Below are 23,917 nucleotides of genomic sequence, written 5' to 3'. Positions count from 1 at the left end.
AGGGAAGGGCTGGGAAGGGAAGTGAAGGGCGGGGAAGGGAAGTGAAGGGCGGGGAAGGGAAGTGAAGGGCAGGGAAAGGAAGTGAAGGGCAGGGAAAGGAAGGGATAGGAAGGGAAGGGCTGGGAAAGGAAGGGATGGGAAGGGAAGGGTGGGTAAAGGAAGAAAAGGGCAGGGAAAGAAAGTGATGGGAAGGGAAGGGATGGGTAGAATTTAACATCAAAGAGCGCTACTTCTGGTGCCAAATGTTTTTGGGAAATTTTTCAAGCATTCACATAGATTTAAATATTAACTGAATGAGTCTGATTCACTGAAGAAAAAAAAATCTGTGAGCATGCTGTGCTTTCTACAGACCACAAAAAGTACTGCAGGATCTTTTAGTGTGGTCCGCAGTAGTGCGGTATTTTCAGACAGTTTACGGTAGTGCGGTACTTTTTTTGTGATGCGGTACTACTGCACTAAGTACCGCACTTGCCCACCTCTGCACATTTCTCGTCTTCATTCGATCATCCTTTTCCATCCTTCTGTCCCACTCTTGCCTCCTAAACTTCAACTCTCTCACCTCATTCTTGATACATATTGTTGATCCAATTTCTTCATTCAATTCAAATTCTTACCCCCACCAGCCAGTCATTACGTTAAGTGAATGATAAGATGGTAGTAGTTTTGAAAATGGTTGGTAAATATGTGTTATGTTGATGCTTTTGAGAGGAATGGATGTGTACCGGTACCTTCAAATGACTGTTTTCAATACTCTTGATAGTCTTAGATTAATAAGCTTAAAACAATGGCAAATACTCTTCTACATTTTGCTGTTGGGGAGTAGGGACATAACAGGCTTATTTCTGTATCTTTTTATCCTTTTTTTTTTTCTTGAGCTGCCTCCTTTATCGAAAAAAAAAAGTAAGTCTTGCTCCTCAGCATTTTAATCAAGAGAAGCTAGTGAGGAGGGCATCTTAAAGGCCAAAGAAGACCTGGAGATAGTGTGTGACATGAGAAGGATGAACATGAGGGAGGAGGGAGTACAAGACCATCAAGAGTGGGAGAGACTTGTAGCCCGTCCAACCCCATAAGGAAAAATAAGGATGTTGAAGGAAAAGCAGAAGGGCATTTGTGTGTGTATGTCCCCTGACCTGAGTGTCTTGCTGCGGGGCCACTGGTCGTTGAGGATCTTCACGCAGTCTTCCATGTACTCAGGGTGGGAGTGGAGTGTCACCAGCCTCAGGCCTTCCTCTCCCTTCATCTTGGCTCATCTCTCCTCCTGTAAACAAGGTGCACTATCATTCGGTAAATCTTTCACCACTCCACCCCCTCCACCACCCCAGCCCCCCCAATCCCCCAAGACAAGCCTGGGGAACTGTGGGGAACCGGGGTATTGGCGGGGGGGAGCCCATATCACTGAAAAATGGCCTTCCAAAATTTCCCTAGAAAAATTCCCTAGTCTTGAAAGTAAGGAAAATCCCTACCGTATACTCACATGCGTGGGCTAATCGCTAACCAAGCATACCATCGCTAACCACCCCAAAACAGCCCTGAGCCATGACTCAAGGTCATTCGGGACTCGGGCTGAACAGGCCTGGGCTATACCCGGCCCTCAGCACGGCAGCCGTTGGGCTGCGTGTTCTAAAAAAAAAAATAACCACGCATGGTGGACCTGGTTTCACATGCGTGGGCTAGTCGCTAACCAAACATACCATCGCTAACCAAGCGTACCATCGCTAACCAAGCGTACCATTGCTAACCAAGCGTACCATCGCTAACCAAGCGTACCATCGCTAACCAAGCGTACCATCACTAACCAAGCATACCATCGCTAACCAAGCGTACCAACGCTAACCAAGCGTACCATCGCTAACCAAGCGTACCATCGCTAACCAAGCATAACAACGCTAACCAAGCGTACCGTTGCTAACCAAATGTTTGTAGAAAAAAAGTATATGAAGACCTAGTGATGCTTCATACGGTAGGTAATGAATGCGAGCTATTTTGCGGCGGCGGCGTTAGCTCGATTAATCCCTTTAGAGAGCTGTGGTTTTGGTGGTCGTTAGCTCGATTAATCCCTGTAGGGAACAGTGGTTTTGGTGGTGGACGGCCAAATCACTGAAAAATGGGCTTTCAAAATGTCCCTACAAAAATCCCAAAAATCGGGAAAAATCCCTTGTCTCTAAAGAAAGGAAATTCCCTAACATATACTCTTGTAATCTATTCCTATATAACGTAGCAGCCGTCGCAGCGGGTCTGTTGACGAGTGTAGGGTGTGCAATTGGATGGTCAGCGTAGTTGAACCCCCACCCCACCACCCCAATCGTAGTCGAGCAACTCTTGGGAAATGTCATGTTTCATAATTACATATGGTACAATACTGACGGTTAACCCGTCCACTTCTTGTAAGTTGATGCTAGATAATTTTTACCGAGTAGTTTAAGGTACAAAATAAAACAGATTTGTGACAGCTGTCATCCAGATCGAACTGACGCTCCTGCTGTTAACTGACGTGGGAGTGACCTACTGACTGCTACGTATGACCCTGGCCTCCATTTTACTCAAACTCCACTATAAGTATCGCGCATTGAACAATATCCGTTTGTTTTCTGACACGTGCTTGTCACACCATGTGACACTTGACACGCCCGTGTCTTTGTTGGACCCGGTACTGGGATAGTAATCGGTCCTTTTGTCAACCTACATGCACACCAATAAAGAGGTTAAATACTCAGTTAACACTTACCGAAAGGTAGATGGATATTTTGAGGGAGTGAGTGTCGGGCCTTCCATCCATTATGGCGGCTTGAAAACAACTGACTTCAGGAACCCGCCGATAGGTGCCGCCGCTGATACCCTCGCGTAGTAACATTTTACGAATGTATTAGAAAATACAAATAGCTGTGGCATTAGTTGCTTTAATATAGAGAAAAAAATACTCATAAAAGACCGTTTTTTTGTCCGAAATCATTATAATCCATGCGCATTTTGGATATTACTGACTTAGGAACTAGTTTGTAGGGTGCACTGCAAGGCAGGTATGAGGCTCAGTCTGTGTATAGAGGCGGTTGTGAAACAATAACAATGGACTTAGAAAATCCAAGCCACCTAACTCTATAATTAAAGAGGCTTGCCCCCCTGGCCCCTCCCCAAGGTAAAAGGTATACGAAAATGCATTATAATGATAATTCTTTCACGTGCTAAATTACTACGAATATTGGTTTGGAGTGGTTATTCTTAAGTTTTGCCCCAAAAGTTTCGTTATGAGTGAAATTACGAACATAAGAACATAGGGAGACTGCAAGGGGACAAGTGACCTACAATCGGCAGCTCCAGATTCCACCCCACTACCACCTGTCATCCTCGTCCATGTAGCTATCTAGTGACATTGAGTGAGAAGTTAGGAGTGGGAATTTTGCCAAAGAATTTTATTAGGGGTGCTCTGGGGGTCGTAACAGAAGAAGAATTATGTTATGAGTGAAAACCTGCAGCTGCCACACTCACCCGCTGAGGCCACGTGTGTGTGCTGGGCGTGGAGGCGTTGTGTCCTCGCGCCCTAAATAGACACTCCCTCCCTCCCGCCAGATTATCGTACTCAGAGCATAGTATTTACCGGTTCTTGTCGCCTAACGATTGCCAAGAAACATCAGGAATTAACTATTTTAACGATAAATATAAATGAGTCTAGTTACTGGGGCGCAGGAGACAGTTTTTGGGTCGGAATTTGGTAAATATAAGAGGCTGAGTACGAGAATCTGCACGTTACCGCGATCACGTGGAGTTTGTTTACATTTGCAAGAGGGACGAGTCCCTTGATAGAGTCCCGACATAGGCGGCCCTGTGTAGAAAGCTGCTGGGCGCCATCTTTGGCCCTTCGAGCACCGCGCCGACTTTGAACGGAGGTATTAAAAGTAATAATTTTACCTATTTTGGAAGAGGATTATGCTGCTTTTTAATGTAACAATGCCTTGCTGCCTAGCCTTCGGCTGTAGCAACATGCCACAGAGAGGACACAAAATGTATAATTCAACTGCAAGGCCGCTGAGAAGACAGACAGAGGTGTGCTAACAGTCGTCTTGAGAGGAAACCATCGGTTATGGCAGCAAGACACACACACTGCCATTGTGTGTGTCTTGCTGTCATAACCGCCCTCCCTTTGTACTGTCTATGGAAAATTGGAAATCATTGTGAGAGATCTCGAGGCACAGCTACAAGGACTGAAACAATCGTTCACCTCAGGTCCTGCCATCGAAGCTGATGAGGGAAGCTGTGGCCCTTATGGCCAAAAGTATTGGATGTGATCTCTCCCACAGCTGTTATTACAGACTCACAATGGATATTTCACACTCATCAAGGCCACAGTCTAATAGACTGGACGTGTTACAAGAGTTTAATGAACAGAAGCTAGCTTTTGCTGAGCCATATCTGTCTTGGTAACACTCTATAATCACACCCAACTCACTCTAAACGTTAACACATTATTTGTTTAGATTGTATTTGCTAATCATCACTGGTAGCCGTTTCCTTTATTATTACTCGTTTCTGAGATTTTAAAATGCGGGGAAATATTACTATTTCAGCGGTGATAGGTTAAGTTACTATTTGCTCATGTGAAGGCTCTTCAGCTAGAAACTCCTCTAGGTTAGGTTATATAAGTCCATTTTTATTTAACAGCCTAATGTATTAGGTTGCACAGTCTTCATTTTCATAGGTACCAATGTCATTATGATATGATGAAGACATTTTCCTACAATATTCTCTAAACCTATTTTGACCCTCAAGCAAAATGAAACACGTTTACATGGCCTTAGAATTTAATGTATTCTTTTTTAATCTACAATAAGTATATCAGTTCACTTAAATTAAATTAAATGTCATTCAACTCAATGATTGATCTTCACAATACCTTAATTGGAATCGCACAGAAAACTTATTGCATCAACTACATGTGTGTGTCGTGCCGCGGCCTGATGGGCGAGCCTCCCATAACTCCCTCTAAAGGGGGGTACCTCTTTGGCCGACTGGTTAGGTGGTGGCTATATCCCGTCTCGCTGGTCGCGGGTTCGATCCCCGGCGCCGTACACGCAGAGGTCGTGTTGGAGTGTAGTAAAGAGCAAAATTCTGGCATTTTACGTGTGTGTGTGTGTGTGTGTGTGTGTGTGTGTGTGTGTGTGTTAACAGAAGAAAGACAGCAGATCGGCGAGTAATGGAATTAGTGACCCTCCTCCCCCACATCATTACACTAATGTTCTCTCTACATGCTAAAGTTTTCTGCAAGAAGGTAACGGAAAGGAAGGAAAGTGCCTTTGCATTAATGGAGCTTGGGTAGTGTGTCAGCCACGTGGCCCATGACAAGTATATCAAGGCTCATGACGTTCAGGAGGAGGCAGCGTCCCTCCCTGCAGGCAAGGGTCAGGCGATGAAGGGATATGTAGGTAAGAGATAGACTTCCCCAACTGCTGCCGATAATGTTTTACAGCGATTAGTATTGTTAAATCCATCCATCACAGCAGCAACACTCAAAGAGAGGCACCCAGACTTGTTTGAAGTCTCTCATCAGTACCCTCTGAGTGCTGCCGCCTCTCAGCACCCCGCCTTGATGCCTGGCTGCGTGGGTTGATGTAGACACAAACTGTCTCTCATTTACTTTTTTCAAAGCTCGTTGGCGGCTGGCTCCCTGCTGGCTGTTAGAGGAAGTGTGCAGGTCTGACACAAGTGTGCTCAGTTTCAGTGGACGACCCGTACGGCCGTGAAACAAAAATACAAAAGAGAGTGTGTGCTAGCGTTTGAAAAGCGCGGCGAAAACAGGGCTAATAATGGCCTCCAAATCGTAGGTAGTCGGGACTCTCTCAAGGGACTCTAAACTCAACTGAACTTAACGTTTGGAAAGAGGAAAATAATAGACCCAGACAGTAGAGACACACCAGGGAGCGCCGTTACAAAGGCGAAACTCCCGACCGACTACCAGTACAGTGCCAAACAGGACCAAAACCTTATGTATAGGGGAAAAGGAAACAATAGAGCACCTGATAGTGGCCTGTGACAGGTATGAAGAGGAGAGGCAAAGGCTATTGGCATCTGTGGTGGAAATTATTGGGGAAGAGGAGTGGCATAGCAGATTGGAGGAGGAAGACGGAGGAGTAAGTACCGTGTTAGGACTATATATGGCAGTAAGGAGGAAGCAGTGAAACAAATACCTCACACAAAATTTTTCTTGACATGTTGCTGGGAAAAAAAGATCTGAGCAGTGAAAGTGGAGTGAAAAGTTTAATAGTGGAAAATAGCAAAGCACATAGGCAAGTAAATCAGGGAAAGAAAAGGACAGAAAACCTAAGTTCAGGATGAAGTGCTGAAGAAAGTGATGTAATACTGAAAAGAAAAGTGTGTAGAAGTGAAAAAGAAGAAAAGAGGAACGAAAGGAGGAGGACCTAAGAAGCGATACAAAGCGTCACAGGTCAAAAGAAGAAGAAGAAGCTAATACGGAGCACGAAGCGTGACGGAAAAGATAGGCAAGTACCGTTAATTTGAGTACCGGTAATACCGGTACCGAAAGCTCCGGTACCGGTACTGGTACCCAAAGGAGTTTTTTTTTTTTTATCTTAATGACTTGGATGAAATTCCCAAATAAATTTCCTGTAAAGAAAACTCTCTCTCTCTCTCTCTCTCTCTCTCTCTCTCTCTCTCTCTCTCTCTCTCTCTGAATGAAGTGAATATTTATTTTTTCGATAAAAAAATATCATGTATAGTTATTATGGATGTACTCGACCATAGTCTAATAACAATAACAACATATATTAGCAACCTAAAAAAGAAAAAGAATCGGACATGAAGAATTATTCAGTAACTCCAACAAATAAATAAAATAATAAAATAATGGAAACGGGAGCTGTGATGGAAACGAAAAGCAGGACAAAATGGTGGGAACTTGGGGAGACGGTCAGCGGGGCAGTGACTCAGCAGCGAGCACAACATTCAAGGCTTAAACGGCCGTACCATTGGCAGCCTCTAAACCTTCCTCCTCCCCTTCCCTTAAACGGTGTCCCCTTTCTGCCGGATATTATAAGGTGATCTCGATCCCTTCCTCCGCTAGAGCTTCTTCCGAGTTGGGATGGTAGCCTCTGTAGACATCTCTACACGGAAATATTGATAATTGAAGCATTTTACATATATTAGTGTAATCATACATATTTTTCAATGTATAATCACGAAGAAAATGGTTGATTGAAAGGCAAATATAGGTATAATTGGGAACATAGCGTGAGTGATAGGGTTGCCATCCCTGCGCGGCCCGTGTTTCCACGAGGCCTATGAGACGGGAGGCCTTGGGGATGGGGAGTGACGTCAGCACCCTTTGGTTTCCACCTCTCTCCACGCACACAGTCAGGGAATCCACATGTGCCCGGCGTTATCACTTCTCTGCCCCTCGCTACCATCCCGTCAGGCAAGGAGCCGTTAGAAAAGTGCTCGAGCCCCACCGGAGCTATAGGAAAAGACTACCTAGCTCCTTAAGTTGACCAAGGAGGTGTGTTGACACGGCAACTCGGCAAGGGTTAAAAATCATGATACAACCCTAAAGTCTTAAACAGAACTTTAAATAATTTATTTAAAAAAGCTTTTGCAGATTCATTAGATCAAATACGTTTTATTATAATTCCTGGATCATTTATTACTATATTAATGAGAGAAATGCAGAATTGACGCATAAAATATGCGAAGGGGCTCACGAGGATGTACCTGTCTCGACCCCTTGCCAGACTCCAACAATTTCGCCCGTCAACACTTTTCCTTCGCTTACGGAGAGGACCCCTCGAAGATTATGGTATGAGAAATTGGCCGAAGAGCTTCTATAGTCGAGGAGGCTGCCTTGTGGTACGGCCGAAAGGGTCTCCACAGGGCCCATACCGCATGGAGACGGGCGAGCGCCGAGCGTCACTAAGATCCAAACGGTACCGGCACTAGCGGTAATGCTTAGTGCCGAGTGATCATGAGTCTTCCCGGCACTGGGTACCGGCTGAATAGATTCTTCTCAGCACCGGTACCGGTACCGGGTGCAGGCTGAATCGATTCTTCTCGGCACCCGGTACCAGTACCCAGTGCCGGGAAGACTCATGATCACTCGGCATTGAGCATTACCGCTAGTGCCGGTACCGTTTGTATCTTTGTGACGCTCGGCGCTCGCCCGTCTCCATGCGGTATGGGCCCTGTGGAGACGCTTTAAGCCTTGAATGTTGTGCTCGCTGCTGAGTCACTGCCTCGCTGACCGTCTCCCCAAGTTCCCACCATTTTGTCCTGCTTTTCGTTTCCATCACAGCTCCCGTTTCCATAATTTTATTATTTTATTTATTTATTGGAGTTGCTGGATAAATCTTCATGTCCGATTCTTTTTTTAGGTTGCTAATATATATTGTTATTGTTATTAGACTATGATCGAGTACATCCATAATATCTATACATGCTATTTTTTTATCGAAAAAATAAATATTCACTTCATTCAGAGAGAATTACATAGAATTACATAGAAAATCAGACCACACAGACCCCATGGTCCAGACTAGGTGGTCTGTCCTTAAACCTAAATGAATCTACACTAATCAGATGGCTCCAAAACGCTGCTTTTCTACTCTAGTTAAAATTAAGTTGAAGGAAGTGACGGTCGAGCTTGTTTTTAAAGGAGTCAATCGTGTTACACTGGACCACTGACGGTGGGAGCTTATTCCATTCTCGCACTACAACGTTGGTGAAGAAAAATTTGGTGCAGTCTGAATTTACTTGTCTACATTTGAGTTGTATGCCATTGTTCCTCGTTCGCAAAGTGTCATCGATCATAACAATTTTGATCTGTCTACATTCGTGAAACCATTAAGTATTTTAAAACATTCGGTCAGTTTTCCTCGGAGGCGACGTTTTTCAAGAGAGAACATGTTAAGGGTGGAAAGCCTTTCTTCGTAGGATTTGTTGCGTAAGGAAGGGATCATTTTTGTTGCCCGACGCTGAACACCTTCTAATTTAGCAATATTCTTTGCATGGTGAGGAGACCAAAACTGTACCGAATATTCCAAGTGGGGTCTGACTAAACTATTGTAGAGCGGAAGTATTACATCTTTATTCTTGAATAAAAAGTTTCTTTTAATGAAGCCCAACATTCTGTTCGCTTTATTTGCTGCATCGATGCATTGATGTGAGAATTTGAGGTTTGACGCGATTTTGACCCCCAGGTCCTTAACGCATTGAACGCTTGTGAGTTTAACGCCGCGCATTTCGTAATCGAACTTCTTATTTCTTGTTCCAACTTGAAGGACCTGACACTTGTCTACGTTAAAGGGCATCTCCCATCTATCCGACCAAGCTGAAATTTTGTGCAAATCCTCTTGGAGGCTTTGCCTGTCTTCGTCAGTGAGAACCGAGTTACCAATCTTTGTGTCGTCTGCAAATTTACTAATGCGATTATTGAGTCCAACATCCATGTCGTTGATGTAAATAATTAAGAGCACTGGGCCAAGAACCGAGCCCTGAGGGACGCCACTAGTGACCGGAGCCCACTCTGAGTTAAATCCGTCAATCACTACTCTTTGTTGTCTGTTGCTCAACCAATTCGCGATCCATTGGTTTACTTGACCGTCAATGCCTATTTGCTTTAATTTATAAAGTAATTTATGATGTGGGACTTTATCAAACGCTTTCTGGAAGTCAAGATAGACTACGTCCAATGATTTGGTTACGTCATAAACTGAGAAGAGGTCATTATAAAAGGTCAATAGATTTGATGGGCAGGATCTTTTGTTACAGAAGCCATGTTGTGAATCCCCAATTAATGAGTGGCTTTCGAGGTAACTCACAATTTTGTCTCTAATTATGCTCTCAAGTAGCTTACCAACAATTGAAGTTAGACTAATGGGTCGGTAGTTACCTGGTATTTTTTTGTCTCCTTTCTTAAAAATCGGTGTCACGTTAGTCTTTTTCCAATCCGAAGGGACGATGCCTTGTCGCAAGGACATATTGAATACGGTTGTGAGGGAGGAGAGTATTTCGCTCTTTGTTTCTTTAAGCAGTATAGGATATACTTTATCGGGTCCATGAGAGAGAGAGAGAGAGAGTGTGTGTGTACAACACACACACACACACACACACACACACACACACACAGTGGACTTTTTTCTCTCATTCATTTCTGCCCTCAATTAGGATGTTTCTTCTGTTGTACACTCTCTCTCTCTGAATGAAGGGAATATTTATTTTTTCGATAAAAAAATAGCATGTACATATAGTTATTATGGATGTACTCGATCATAGTCTAATAAAAATAACAATACTAATTAGCAACCTAAAAAAAAAAGGAATCGGACATGAAGAATTATCAATAAATCCAATAAATAAATCCGAGCAATCTGGTACCGGTACCGTACCATTTAGCTGGTACCGTTAGTACCGGTACCACCTGCCCACCCCTAAGTCACTGAGCAGCTCGGAGATATTGTGAGGATTTTTCCGCCTGTCTGCAGTATTTTGGTGAGCATTTTACCTAAGAGTTACGAAGAGATGAGCAAGGACGACTGTGGTGTGTGTGTGGGAAGGTTGTGAGTGACAATGGATTGTGCTGTCAAAGGTGTGAGGGGTGGTTCCACCTGACCTGCGTTAACATGAAGATCACGGATCCTAGATCGTGTTCCTGTGCACGGTGTGCCTCGACACGAGCAGGAAGGAATGGAGAAGGACGAAAGAGGACAAGGAGGTGCAGACGGAGGCCAACGTGGTGGAGAAGGCTGCCCAGACAACCTTCTTTTAACCTGTAACGCTTTGTATCGCTTCATAGGTCCTCCTCCTCTCGTTCCTCCCTTCTTATTCACACACCTTCCTTTTCAGTATTATGTTATTTTCTAACCTGAAAAAAAGCCACTTATATTCACTTATTCAGACATTTGTGCCCTTTTTTCCCAGCACTGTGCGAGGAACACTTTTGCCAACCTTACCATTCTTCTTTCTGTTTCCTTTTTGTCTCCATACAGCCACAACACCGTGCAGATTGCCCCGTTTTCCTCCTCTAGCCTCCTAGCCCACTCCTCTCTGCCTATTACCATCACTACTCCTGCCACTAACTCCCCTCTCTGCCTCTCATAGTTGCTGCATTCCACTATTAGGTGTTCCACTGTTTCTATCTGCCCCGTCCTACAGCTACAGTCCTGGTTTCCCCCGCCCCTGTTCCTGCCGTTTACCTCCAGGGTTCCTGTTCTTGCTTTAAACAATAGTTTGCTCCCCCAGTCTCCTACATGCCAGTGTACTCCCTCTGGTTTCTGTTTCCTACTGTACCATTTTAGCGTTGACTTGCCACTCATTCCTTCCTGCCATTTGACTTGTCCGTTCCTTTCAATTGCCTTCTTCACGTCCCTGTTCTCCATTTCATTCCACTCTTCCCTCAGGTGTTCTCTCCTTTTCCATCTCTCTAATTCTTTCCCCCAGGTGGACTTGTTTCCACTTTCTTGCAGTATTTTCTTTGCCCATCTCTCCTCACTACTCTTCAATTTTCTTTAGGAAGCCCAACTTGCCCTTTACAATTTTTTCCTTGAACGTACTCCATCCCATTCCTCTGACCGCTTCTACCGCTGTGCTCCTAGGGGCTCCTAATCCCCACCTGCCTACCGTGTTCTGAACCTTTTCTAGCTGTGCAATGTCCCCTTCTCTGTAGCGCGTTATCTCTGATCCATAGAGGCAATATGGTACACCTACTCCTTTCCACAGACTTCGCCCTACGTCATATTTGTTTACTACTCTATTGCCTCCATTTATTATCATCCCTGACATCCTCCTTGCCTTCCCTTCATTCACTTTCCTCTGTTTCTCCCCTCCTATGCCTTCCTTGCTAACCTCCATTCCTAAGTACATATATTTATCGACTACCTCCAGTACGTTGTTTCCTAGTACCCATTGTTTACTGCCTCCACTACAAAACTCCATTACCTTACATTTTCTTTCACTAAATTTCAGGTCCCACTCCCTCCCATATGCCTGAGCTATGTGCAGGATCTCCTCCATCTCCTCCTTCCTCTCTGCCATCAACAATACATCATTAGTGTAGGCCAGGTACCCTAACCTCTATCCTCCTATCTCTACTCCTTTCCCGGCTTTCCTAATTCTCACTATCAGCTCCTCGAGGTACATGTTGAAAAGCGTCGGGGACATCACACAGCCTTGCCTGACTCCTACATTATTTCCTAACCACCCAGTAGTGACATCTCCTAATGTGAACTGCACCTCATTTCCCTCCTATAGACTTTATTATATTTACTATCTTTTCATGTACACCTACATGTCCTAGCAGTCTAATGAGCTTTTCTCTGTTCACTGTGTCGTACGCCTTTTCAAGATCTATGAATACTAGGTATAACTCCTTCTTCTTCAACCTGTTCCTTTCAATAATCTCTTTTAAGGTAAATATATTTTCCAACCCTCCTCTGCCTTTCCTAAATCCACTCTGTTCCTCTCCTAGCACCTTTTGTGTCTCTATTCAGGTCTTTAGCTTTTCATTTATTACTATTCCAAATACCTTTGCCATGGTGTTCATGATAGCTATTGGGCTATAATTTCCTATCTCTGCTTTATCCTTTCCCCCTCCTTTATGTATCAGAGTTACCCTGCTCTTTTTCCAGTCCTGTGGTACCTCCCCTTCCTCCAAAACCTCCTTGCAAATATTTAAAAAAAACCTGCGTGCAAGCCGCCCTAGCGAGTGAGCCTGCTGCCCCAAAGATCACAATAGAGTCCAGGGAAGTGGAAGTGCAGGTCGAGGATGCTGGGGGAGGTAGGGATGGGTATGAAAAGTGTGTGAAGCAGGACAGGCCACAGGTGAGGAAGGCGATTAAGAGTATGCCCCCCATTCGTGTCGTTGGGGACAGTATGATGAAGAATGTCAAGAGTCAGTTGGGGTGTAAGACCGAGGGGAGTGGTGTGGAGAGCTTGAATGGCGCCAGGATTGGAGAAGTGAGGAGGAAGGTTGAGGAGAAGGCAGGAGAGCTTAAGGATGGCCTCTTGATCATTCAGGGTGGTGGGAATGATTTAGAGAATGTAGGCACAGAAGACACGGTAAGAGAGGTGGTAGAGGCAGTGAAGGCAGTGGAGGGTAAGAATGTGAGTGTGGCAGTGGTTGGGGTTATGAGGCACCCTAGAGAAGGGGTGAGGTATGAGCAGTGGCGTACCGAGGGGGGGGGCCATGGGGCCATGGCCCCCCCCTTTTGCAAAGAAAAATAATTGAATAAATAAATGTTACAGAAAAATAATAGGAATATGTATATTAGTATTACGATTACAAATGTGGGATCTTTTCCGTTTGGCGTACAGCGCTAAAATTAATTTTAATATAGATTTTCTTATGTATTTTTGTCCGTAGAATCCGAATATGACAACCGTTTTATGGAGAAACGAACAGTTTTTAAGTTATTTTCCTTTACGCTGCAGCCGCGGCCTCAAAATAGCTCGTAGAGGGCTTAGGGTCGGGGCGCATATTTAAACTACTCCTACCTCAATTAAGGACCTACTAACGGGGGGGCTGCGCCCCCCTCGACCCCCCCTAGTAACCAGGGGGGGCTACGCCCCTCCCTGGACCCCCCCCTCATGTATATGTGACTTATGTCAGCGAGGAGGTATTTCGCAACACCATGCAGCCTCGCTGCCAGCACCAGAGGCGACGCTGTAAACATTATCCCATATTTTCAAGAGTAAAAAAAAAGTCCTTGAATTGGATTTTCAAAGCGTTTCCATGACTGCTGAAGGTTTGCAAACGGAATACTGAATATTACGACTTTTTAAAGTTTGAATTCCTTCAGTAATAGATAGGAAGAAAATAACTTTAAAGGCAAATAACTCAAAAACTGTTAATTTCTCCAAAAAAATAATGTGATATTCTGATTCTACGGACAAAAATACATAGAAAAATCTATATTAAAATTACTTTTAGCGCTGTACGCCAAACGGAAAAGACCCCAAATGTGTGTGTGTGTGTGTGTGTGTGTGTGTGTGTGTGTGTGTGTGTGTGTGTGTGTATATTTACCTAGTTGTGACATACAGGAAAAGAGCTACACTCGTGCTGTCCCGTCTAGAGTTTTTTGGAAAAGATGTGGTGTGCAAGAAATAGGGAATTGGAAGATCTGTAATGGATACTGCTTGTTTTGTTTTTATTTTTACAGGGTGTGCCGATATGAAGGCCTGACTCTCCAATGGGTCACCTGTACAGCAAGAGCAAGAGCCAGTTAATGGCAGTTATTGATTCCTTTTTTAGTTTGTGCCGCGCGTCCTCCCGCACCTTCAAGGAAGGCTCATCAAAAGGTGCCAGCAACCCTGCCCAAGTAATCCCGGTAAGCCAAACTTAATCAGCAGACCAGTGTGTAGGGTGTGGAGTGTGTCCAAGCCAGATGTGTGAGGAGTGTGCCTCAATGAACAGACACATGCCACAAAATACACATCCTAGTAGGTGCACACTTCCCTGGTTTTCCAGGGATCTACGCAGACAACATCGAAAGAAACGCGCAGACATACAACACAACAGATAATTGGACCGCCTACAAAAACCACCAAAAGACATTTGCCAAAAACAAAGTAGCGTATCGCAAACACAGCAACTTACCTCGTAGACAACGTAAGAAATAACAAAAACTTTTTCAAATTCTTTAAGGCGCGGAAACATGACACTAACACGATTACATCACTAAAAGACAACACTAACACATTAGTAACCATCCCACAACACAAAGCACAAATACTCAACACACAGTTCCAATCGGTATACACACAAGAACACAACCTGACACCAAACATGCCACACAGCCCCTTCCCACCCATAGCCCCCCTTGACATTACGACAAACGGAGAACAGAAATTACTGGAAGGACTCGACACAACTAAATCCACTGGCCCCGACAACATTCCCCTCTTCATCCTTAAATCCTTTGCCCCCATCCTTGCCCCCATCCTTCAGGCCATATTCACCCAATCCCTGCCATCCACCTCATTACCCTCTGACTGGCTTTTGGCAAATATTAATTAAACGGCGAAAACATCAGTTCATAATGTCTGCGTGCATCTCCCAATTAGCATTAGTAGGGCGGAAGGATCGTGGGGATTGCGGAAAAAGAGATACATTATATATACTACGATGGCAATCTTCGAGGGTGATTTCTAAATGAGTAGAGGAAAAAAAATAATAGATAGGAAGTCAAGTACGATACTGAAAAAAAAAACACCAGTAAAGTCTGCATAAGTATTTTATTTTTTTCTTGACAAATTATATATAAAAAAGAAACTTCCAAGATAGCACCTGAAAACTTCTATTTTTCCTTTGGTCATTCTTTTCTCATCTATTACACCTTTATTTATATATTTAAACTTCAATCACGTTCTTGCATATCACAATTGAACTAGTCTACTCATACTGATTCATCAACCTTTTTGTAACTGTCTTTTATCTTTCTATTTTCTCTTTCTATCTTGTTTCTTCTTGCATCCTATTTTACCGTATTTTATTTTTAGTATTCACCAGTTTTTCCGTCACTACTCTTCTGTCTTCCATTGAACTTATATTCTAAGTTCTTATCTCCGTTTGACCTTGGATTTATTTACTCTTCCAAATCATTTCTAGCTTTTCCTTCAAATGCTCAGCTACTTCCCAGCCACCAAACAAAGGAAAGAAGGAAGGAAGGAAAGTTGGAAAGTTTCGTTTAGTCGGCGCAACATCTGTGGTCATGTGCCGGAGAGACAGGAGGGGAAGGAATTATAGGAGAAGGGAACAGATCCCTGGAGACGGGACACAACCCCCGATTAATACCTGGTACCCATTCACTGCTGGGTGGACAGGGGCTTAGGGTATAGGAAAAGCCGCCCAAATTTTTCCACTCCGCCCGGGAATCAAACCTGGGCTCTCTCGGTTGTGGGCCAAGTGTGCTAACCACTGCACCACGAAGCCCCCAAGGAAGAAAAAAAAAAGGGAAGGAAGGTGGGAGGAAGGAAGGAAGGAAGGAAGGAAGGAAGGAAGGAAGGAAGGAAGGAGGGAGGGAGGGAGGAAGGAAGGAAGGAGGGAGGGAGGAAGGAAGGAAGGAGTGAAGGAAAAATGGAAGGGAGGGAGGAAAAAAAGAAGGAAGGAAAAGTCTAAAATGAGGAAATGAAGGAAAGAGCGGCAAAAGGAAAGTATAAGGAGGCTCTTCCATCCTTCCGGGGAAACCAACAATGGCTGTGTCAATATGCAAATACTCACAAAAGGCCAGGAGGAGGAGGAGGAGGAGGAAAGAAGAAGAGGAGGAGGAGGAGAGAAGAAGACCAGGAGGAAGAGGAGAAGGAGGGGGAGGAGGAGGAGGCTAAAAAGTAGGACAAGAAAACAAAGGGAAGTAGGTAACCGGAAAGCCAGCTGGGTCATAAGGAGACTGCCTGCATTAGAGGGCTCGTCTTTGCTGCAGAAGGAAGGACTTTGGGCTGTCGTAATAGTGGACTCGGGCTTGGAGGAATTATAGTTGTGATGTAATCAGTGCCACGTTTTGGGGGATATGATTGTAGTTGAACTTTGAATTTATAAGTAATTGCAATTGAAACTGGAATTGACTGTTTAGACACATTATACTTGAAATCTGATTACGGTATACAAAACATTTTACTCTGATATAATGTGTGTGTGTGTGTGTGTGTGTGTGTGTTCGTTTCGTTTCAAGGATTTACCCCCTAAGAGAGAGAGAGAGAGAGAGAGAGAGAGAGAGAGAGAGAGAGAGAGAGAGAGAGAGAGAGAGAGAGAGAGAGAGAGAGAGAGAGAGAGAGAGAGAGAATTTTTACTACTGTCACTGTGTAGCCTACTGACTATCGTGACAAGGTTAAGGTATCTGGTGGGACAGGTTTGTAAATGTAAAGTTACAAACGTGTGATGTTCACGAACCACGAGTTTACAGCACGTCCCAGTCTAATGCTTAGATATGTGCGTGGTTACTGAGTGGCAGTGATGAGTGACTTAAGTGCCTCAAGGAGTCAGTGGCATACCAGGACTTGCTCGAGTTGCACTGCTCCAGGGTCGGTGTCGCAGGGCCGCTGTACCGAGCCATTACTAAAGTGTTACAGCATTCTAGTAAGGAAAAGCAAGTCCATATGAGCCATTCTGTGTAGTGAGTTTAGCCTCGGAGCTTACTGCCTTTACACGATTCAGTAATATCTTCCTATAAGATTAATTTATATATTGACATATTGCTTTATATAAACGTTGCCTTATGTGGAAATTTTCATGTCTGGAAGCATCCCACTCTCGACTCTCTTGGTGATTTCTCGGTTTAGACACGATGCGGCAACTTAAGCCAAGGTTCAGAAGCTCTCCTTGGTCAGGTGTGCGGGGCTTACCGGCAGTGTTATAGTCTATTCCACCTCAAGTGACAACTCAGGCGAGAAGCCCCTCCTTAGAGAGCCTTAGATGATGGAGAAAGAACATAGGCACTCTGTTGCTGGTGGTTGGTTACAGTTGACCTGATGGGGGTTGGGCAAAACTTGTTGGAGAGCAGGCAGTAAACAGTGCTTCCTTATTTTACTAAAGTTTCTTCATATTCGTTGTGACGAGGTAGAATCGGCTAATGCAGGGTTGGGTCCAAGTACAGGTGTCATGCCCCGGGAGTTTATTTTTCTATTTCCTCTATTTTCCAACACATCCTCTGTGTGTATCGAAACACGAGAAATTAATCAAGATCAGGGTATTCCCCGGCTGCCTGGGATTGAACCCGCGACCAGCGTGACGGGAGAGCCACTCCTTACCGAGTCGGCCAAAGAGGTACCCCATTCGCTGAATGGGTCATGGGAGGCTCACTCATCAGGCCCTCGCTGCACTACACGATTCCCCGGCTGCCTGGCTATGCCACCACTTTAATGACGAGATTTTCTATTCTCTTTTTCTATTACTCTCTCGGTCTCACATGTCCTCTGCGTGTATCGAAACACACGAGAAATTAATCACATCAAGGACAGGGTATTCCCCGGCTGCCTGGGATTGAACCCGCAACCAGCGTGACGGGAGAGCCACTCCTTACCAAGTCAGCCAAAGAGGTACCCCACTGGCTAAGTGGGTTATGGGAGGCTCGTTCATCAGGCATAGTCGCTGCACTACACAGGCGACTGCACTCAAGTCCAAGTACCTGGATATCTTTTCAAGTACAAGTACAGACACTTTGCTTTGTACTGAAGTCCATGTACATGTCATTGTACTTAAGTACAAGTACTTTGTGATATAGTTCCTGTCACAGGTTCGTAAAGCAAGAAAGTTTGTAGTTTTCGTATATACACATTAATGACATAATATTACACTACAATATCATAACACTGTACATATTTACCCAATAGTATCATCACTAAGTTCACTAGAATCTATATACAGTGTACTTGTTTGTAATTGAATATACTTGGGGGGAAGGGGGCAGCATGAGCCAAGCAAGATGGCGCCACTATAAACACTTGCCCACATCATAACAGGCTGGGGCTGGCGATCAGGCCCCACTTAGAAAGCGTATAGGTGCCATCGACCAACACGTGAAAAAAAAAAAATCAAATGGATTTCTTGAATCGTGGGTATTATTCTATATTGTCACCACTTTCACACCCACAAATGCCTTGGTGCTCTATGAAGGGACCAATGTCCATACAACACATTGCTGTATTGCTTTGCCGTCGGAAATCACTCGTTCTTGTGATATAAAAAAAAAGGCATTGGGAGGTGAGCAGTGTTGCTAACGATCCAACGCTTGGTTAGCGATTAGCCCACGCAAGGTCCACCACACGTGATTATTATTATTTTTTTTTTTAGAACACACCTTTACCCAAAGGGTTTTGTGAAGGTTTGGGCCGGGTATAGTATTTGTTAAAAGTGCGTGTTCTAAAAAAAAAGAAGAAGAACCACGCGTGGTGGACCTGGTCTCACATGTGTGGGCTAATCGCTAACTAAGTGTACCATCGCTAACTTAGCGTACCATCGCTAACCGGATCATTGGCAACACTGCTCAACTCCCAATGGCCGCCGCCGCCACCAAAACAAATTAATGTATGTATATGCCTTTTCACTACCATTACCACTTTTTCCTTACTTTTAAGTTTTTCCGCCTTCATATTATGGTTAAGGGACATGTATTTCGTCCCTTATATGGATGTGTAATATCATATTTTGGAGGCGCGTAGCGATTCTCAATAATTACCCTTATATCACAATAATGAGTGATTTCCAATGGCAAAGCAATACGGCAATGTGCTGTATGGACACTGAACCCTTCATAGAGCACCAAGACGTTCGTGGGTGTGAAAGTGGTGACAATATAGAATATAGATAGAATAGAAGATATTAAGTACGGAACGAGATATCGGCGACTTAATAATATTCTTTATCTAATTGTCATGGTCATAATTATGGTTATTATTTAGCTGCACAACAAAGGAGGTTTGCCCTTTAACGTAGATAAGTGCCGGGTCCTTCAAGTTGGAACAAGAAATAAGAAGTTCGATTACGAAATACGTGGCATTAAACTCAAAAGCGTTCAATGCGTTAAGGACTTGGGGGTCAAAATCGCGTCAAACCTCAAATTCTCACAGCAATGCATCGATGCAGCAAATAAAGCGAACAGAATGTTGGGCTTCATTAAAAGAAACTTTTTATTCAAGAATAAAGATGTAATACTTCCACTCTACAATAGTTTAGTCAGACCCCACTTGGAATATGCGGTACAGTTTTGGTCTCCCCACCATGCAAAGGACATTACTAAATTAGGAGTTCAGCGTCGGGCAACAAAAATGATCCCTGACTATGGAGAAGTGATGGTGAACAGCGGTGGTGGTAAGGTGGCTATAGTCTTCCAAATATGTCGAGAGATAGGTGTTGGGACTGTGTGGCAGAGCAGAGGGGAGGAAAGGACCCGCGGGAGCCTACGCGAGACCGGCCTTGACATATTTGGACGACTATAGTGAACGGGTGGAGAGGAGAGGAAAGGGTGAGAGACTGGAGGAGTTAGGAGTCAGCAGTTACAAAAGTTCTCTCCGTGGAGGCCCGGCGGGTGGAAGGGCTGAGTGGAGGAGTGAGAAGCTGGGGCGGGTTCTCGGAGACATCGTGGGTAGGACGAGGAGTAGCCAGTGACAGTAATAAAGAAAGACGACTATTTAGAGGGGACACTGAGTGGAAGAGTAGGGCGGAGGGAGAGGCTGTGGTTAGGGTGGGAAGATTTCATAAGTGGGTAAGAGAAGGAATGGTAGGCGGTGACTAATACAAAAGATTAGAGTGGAAGGGTAAATGACTATGCTGGTGGTAAGTGGATAGCGGTCGTAGTGTGTGTGTGTGTGTGTGTGTGTGGAGGTACTAGCAGTGGAGGTAGGTGGATAGTGGTAGTAGTAGTAGTATTTTGCAACAAAAAAAAGTGAAGTCCTCGGGTAGACTGCCATGATTGCATGACACACACACACACACACACTTAGTAAAAGTCTCGTTGCCTTTCTTCCCTGCCGAAATTACGAAACATCTGTGGAGAGAGAGAGAGAGAGAGAGAGAGAGAGAGAGAGAGAGCATTGGTATCTGTACTAATAACAGTTTACTTTATAACTCCTGACATCCTTCTGACATAATAATAATAATAATAATAGTAGTAGTAGTAGTAGTAGTAGTAGTAGTAGTAGTAGTAGCAACAGCAAAGGGAGTGTGAAGAATAAGGCGAGGAAAACAACCAAAGAGGCGCGATAGCCGTATACAAAGAGGAGTGTTAGGAAGAAGAGGACAAGGAAGAGGAGTAAGAGGAAGAGAGGAAGGAGGAAAAATAGAAGAAAAGAAAAAGGCCTTCAGGTGGTCTCCCTTTATTTCCCTCAAAGACGAAAAGAAAGAGAGACAGTTGAGAGAGGAAGGGAGAGAGAGAATGCTAAGAGGAGCCCAAACTACTCTTTGATCTAGTCTTCAGGAGCACGAGCGAGCCTCCTTCCCGACCCTCTTCCCCCTCCCCAACACTGTTCTCGACTTTCGGGGCCCCTGGGCACTGCTTATTAAGGGTTATTTCTTGTCTATTTACTGCATAGCCCGCCCTCTCCCTCTTCCTGCACCCCTCCATCCTCTTCTCTGTTCTCTTCCTTTCTCTCGTCCTCTTTGTTCTCCTCCTCCGGGCATCTCTCGCCCCACTTTTCTCCCCCTTCACCTCTTTAACCCAAGGAGATAATTACAATGGTCTCCTTGCTTTAACCCTTCATCTATACACTTCTCCAACCTTTCCCTTCCTTCCTTCCTTCCTCCACCACTCGCCCATCTCGCCCATTCTCCTTTCCTCCAGTCTCATTACCTAAATAGGCAGTGTCTCGCTCTGTCTCATTTTATAATTTGTCAGCTCAACACAATGGTAGTTTTCCCGAGATGATTCATTCTCACGTCAGCCACCTTGCGCGTGAGTCATGACGGGAAGGCTTTTCGTATATCAGCCAGGCGGGCTTTTTGAACATCCGGCGCGAAGGGGTTAATGAAAATATTGATCTCGTATTCCGAGAAATCAATATTGATACAGAAGGAGCTCGAAACAATTCGGCCAATAAATTAGAAATAAAGTTTCCAAGCAGCACCCGATGCAGCGTTGCAATGCTGTGGTCACCTCTTTCAGTATGCTGAGGGGCAGACGTAGGAAGCAGTGGCTGTCGAGCCAGTGAGGAGAAAGGGAACACTGAAGACAAAGAGAAAGACTTTACCGAACGAACAACGAGGACACTGCAACGAACGAACAACGAAGGCAGTGCAAAGTCTGACTTGATCGTCGTCTCTAGGATGATGGCTGGATGATGACAGGAGGCAGCCCGAGGTAAGGTATGTAACTTGACCGACAAATAATTAGTAACATCGGTATCTGCGCATGCGCGGCTAGAACTCGTGAGTATTTCGCACGTAGACGTGCGAAATAATTATCAACCTGCGAAATTATTATGAATAGCCCAGTTCATACTCACACTGTTCTCTTTAGGTTTATAAAGCAACAGTAAGCGTGTAGGGTAATAATAAAGTTTGTGAGATATAAATAAAAGCCTCCTCAAGCAAGATATATAATGGTATGTATCTGCTTGTCGCCTCCGTATATTATGCTGCTGAAAGCCCTCATTACATGTATCCCGTATTTGCAAAGCAGCATACACGACGAGTCAACATATACCTGCTATGCATAATATAAATTGCGTCAACGCGAAATAAAAAAAAAAGCGAAATAAAGAAAGGGGAGAAAGGGGCAAGGGGGAAAGAAATAGAGAAAGCAGATGATTGTGTAGAGGAGGAAGAATGTCGAGAAATTATCAGCAAATACAACTCTGTTATCATCAGTCAGAGAGCTGCCAGATACTCCTTTGTCATCACAGACAATGTATGTGTGTACGTGTGTGAGAGAGAGAGAGAGAGATAGGCAAGGAGTGGTGGTGGAGAGAGAGGTGAGCGAGACGCACCGTTGGCAGATTATCGTACTCAGAGCCTCGTATTTACCTATTTCTGAGCCATAGCAATTGCCAAAAGACACCAATAATTAATTATTTTACCGATATATATTTATATAGACAGTTATTGGGGTCGAGGAGGCAGTTTTTGGGTCGGAAATCGGCAAAAATAGGAGGCTGAATACGGCAATCTGGCAATGTTGGCGAGACGTGATGGTGTCGGCGCCTCGGTGTCTGAGAGAGAGAGAGAGAGAGAGAGAGAGAGAGAGAGAGAGAGATTTACACAGATTTACATAGAAAATCAGACCACACAGACCCCATGGTCCAGACTTGGTGGTCTGTCCTTAAACCTAAGTGATTTTACATTAATCAGAAGACTCCAAAACGTTGCACTTCTACTCTAGTTGATATTAAGTTGAAGGAAGTGACGGTCGAGCTTATTTTTGAAGGAGTCAATCGTGTTACACTGGACCACTGATGGTGGGAGCTTATTCCATTCTCGCACTACAACGTTGGTGAAGAAAAATTTGGTGCAGTCTGAATTTACTTGTCTACATCTGAGTTTTACGCCATTGTTCCTCGTGCGCAAAGTGTCATCGATCATAAACAATGTTGATCTGAGAGAGAGAGAGAGAGAGAGAGAGAGAGAGAGAGAGAGAGAGAGAGAGACTTCCTAATTTTAGACACAAGGCGGGAAGAAGGTGGTGCATACTGTGGCTCATTTTTTGTGATTGGTGGGAACAAGGATGGTGGGAGGAGGGCAAAACTTAAGAATAACCACTCCAAACCGATATTCGTAGTAATTTAGCACGTGAAAGAATTATTATTATAATGCATTTTCGTATACGTTTTACCTTGGGGAGGGGCCAGGGGGGCAAGCCTCTTTAATTATAGAGTTAGGTGGCTTGGATTTTCTAAGTCCATTGTTATTGTTTCACAACCGCCTCTATACACAGACTGAGCCTCATACCTGCCTAGCAGTGCACCCTAAAAACTAGTTCCTAAGTCAGTAATATCCAAAATGCGCATGGATTATAACGATTTCGGACAAAAAAACGGTCTTTTAAGAGTTTTACGTTATTTTTATTCTCTATATTAAAGCAACTAATGCCACAGCTATTTGTATTTTCTAATACATTCGTAAAATGTTACTACGCGAGGGTATCAGCGGCGGCACCTATCGGCGGGTTCCTGAAGTCAGTTGTTTTCAAGCCGCCATAATGGATGGAAGGCCCGACACTCACTCCCTCAAAATATCCATCTACCTTTCGGTAAGTGTTAACTAAGTATTTAACCTCTTTATTGGTGTGCATGTAGGTTGACAAAAGGACCGATTACTATCCCAGTACCGGGTCCAACAAAGACACGGGCGTGTCAAGTGTCACATGGTGTGACAAGCATGTGTCAGAAAACAAACGGATATTGTTCAGTGCGCGATACTTATAGTGGAGTTTGAGTAAAATGGAGGCCAGGGTCATACGTAGCAGTCGGTAGGTCACTCCCGCTTCAGTTAACACCAGGAGCG

General features: G+C 44.3%; 2 protein-coding genes across 7 annotated transcripts in view; one reads left to right on the top strand and one right to left on the bottom strand.

Annotated features, from left to right (window-relative positions):
- LOC126981291 (N-alpha-acetyltransferase 80-like) overlaps nt 1-23,917 on the bottom strand; it is a 98,923-nt gene that overhangs the window by 2,037 nt on the left and 72,969 nt on the right. For 2 of the 4 annotated variants that reach the window (XM_050832206.1, XM_050832205.1), the window contains one exon: nt 1,131-1,258. In XM_050832206.1, the coding sequence (XP_050688163.1) occupies nt 1,131-1,240 (110 nt within the window). In that variant the 5' untranslated portion in view covers nt 1,241-1,258. Of the gene's footprint in view, nt 1-1,130; nt 1,259-3,483; nt 3,733-23,917 lie in introns of those variants that run through there. The other 2 variants (XM_050832207.1, XM_050832204.1) reach the window with 2 other exon arrangements.
- LOC126981292 (uncharacterized) overlaps nt 10,381-23,917 on the top strand; it is a 42,696-nt gene continuing 29,159 nt past the window's right edge. Inside the window, exons 1-2 of one of the 3 annotated variants that reach the window (XM_050832208.1) lie at nt 10,381-10,485; nt 14,243-14,318. The gene's annotated coding sequence lies outside the window, so the exon portion shown is untranslated. Of the gene's footprint in view, nt 10,486-14,013; nt 14,319-23,917 lie in introns of those variants that run through there. The other 2 variants (XM_050832209.1, XM_050832210.1) reach the window with 2 other exon arrangements.

This window comes from Eriocheir sinensis, chromosome 47 (assembly GCF_024679095.1).
Source record: "Eriocheir sinensis breed Jianghai 21 chromosome 47, ASM2467909v1, whole genome shotgun sequence".
Lineage (NCBI taxonomy): Eukaryota > Metazoa > Arthropoda > Malacostraca > Decapoda > Varunidae > Eriocheir > Eriocheir sinensis.
Note: the sequence above shows the minus strand (reverse complement) of the source record. Positions and strands in the feature narration are given on the sequence as shown.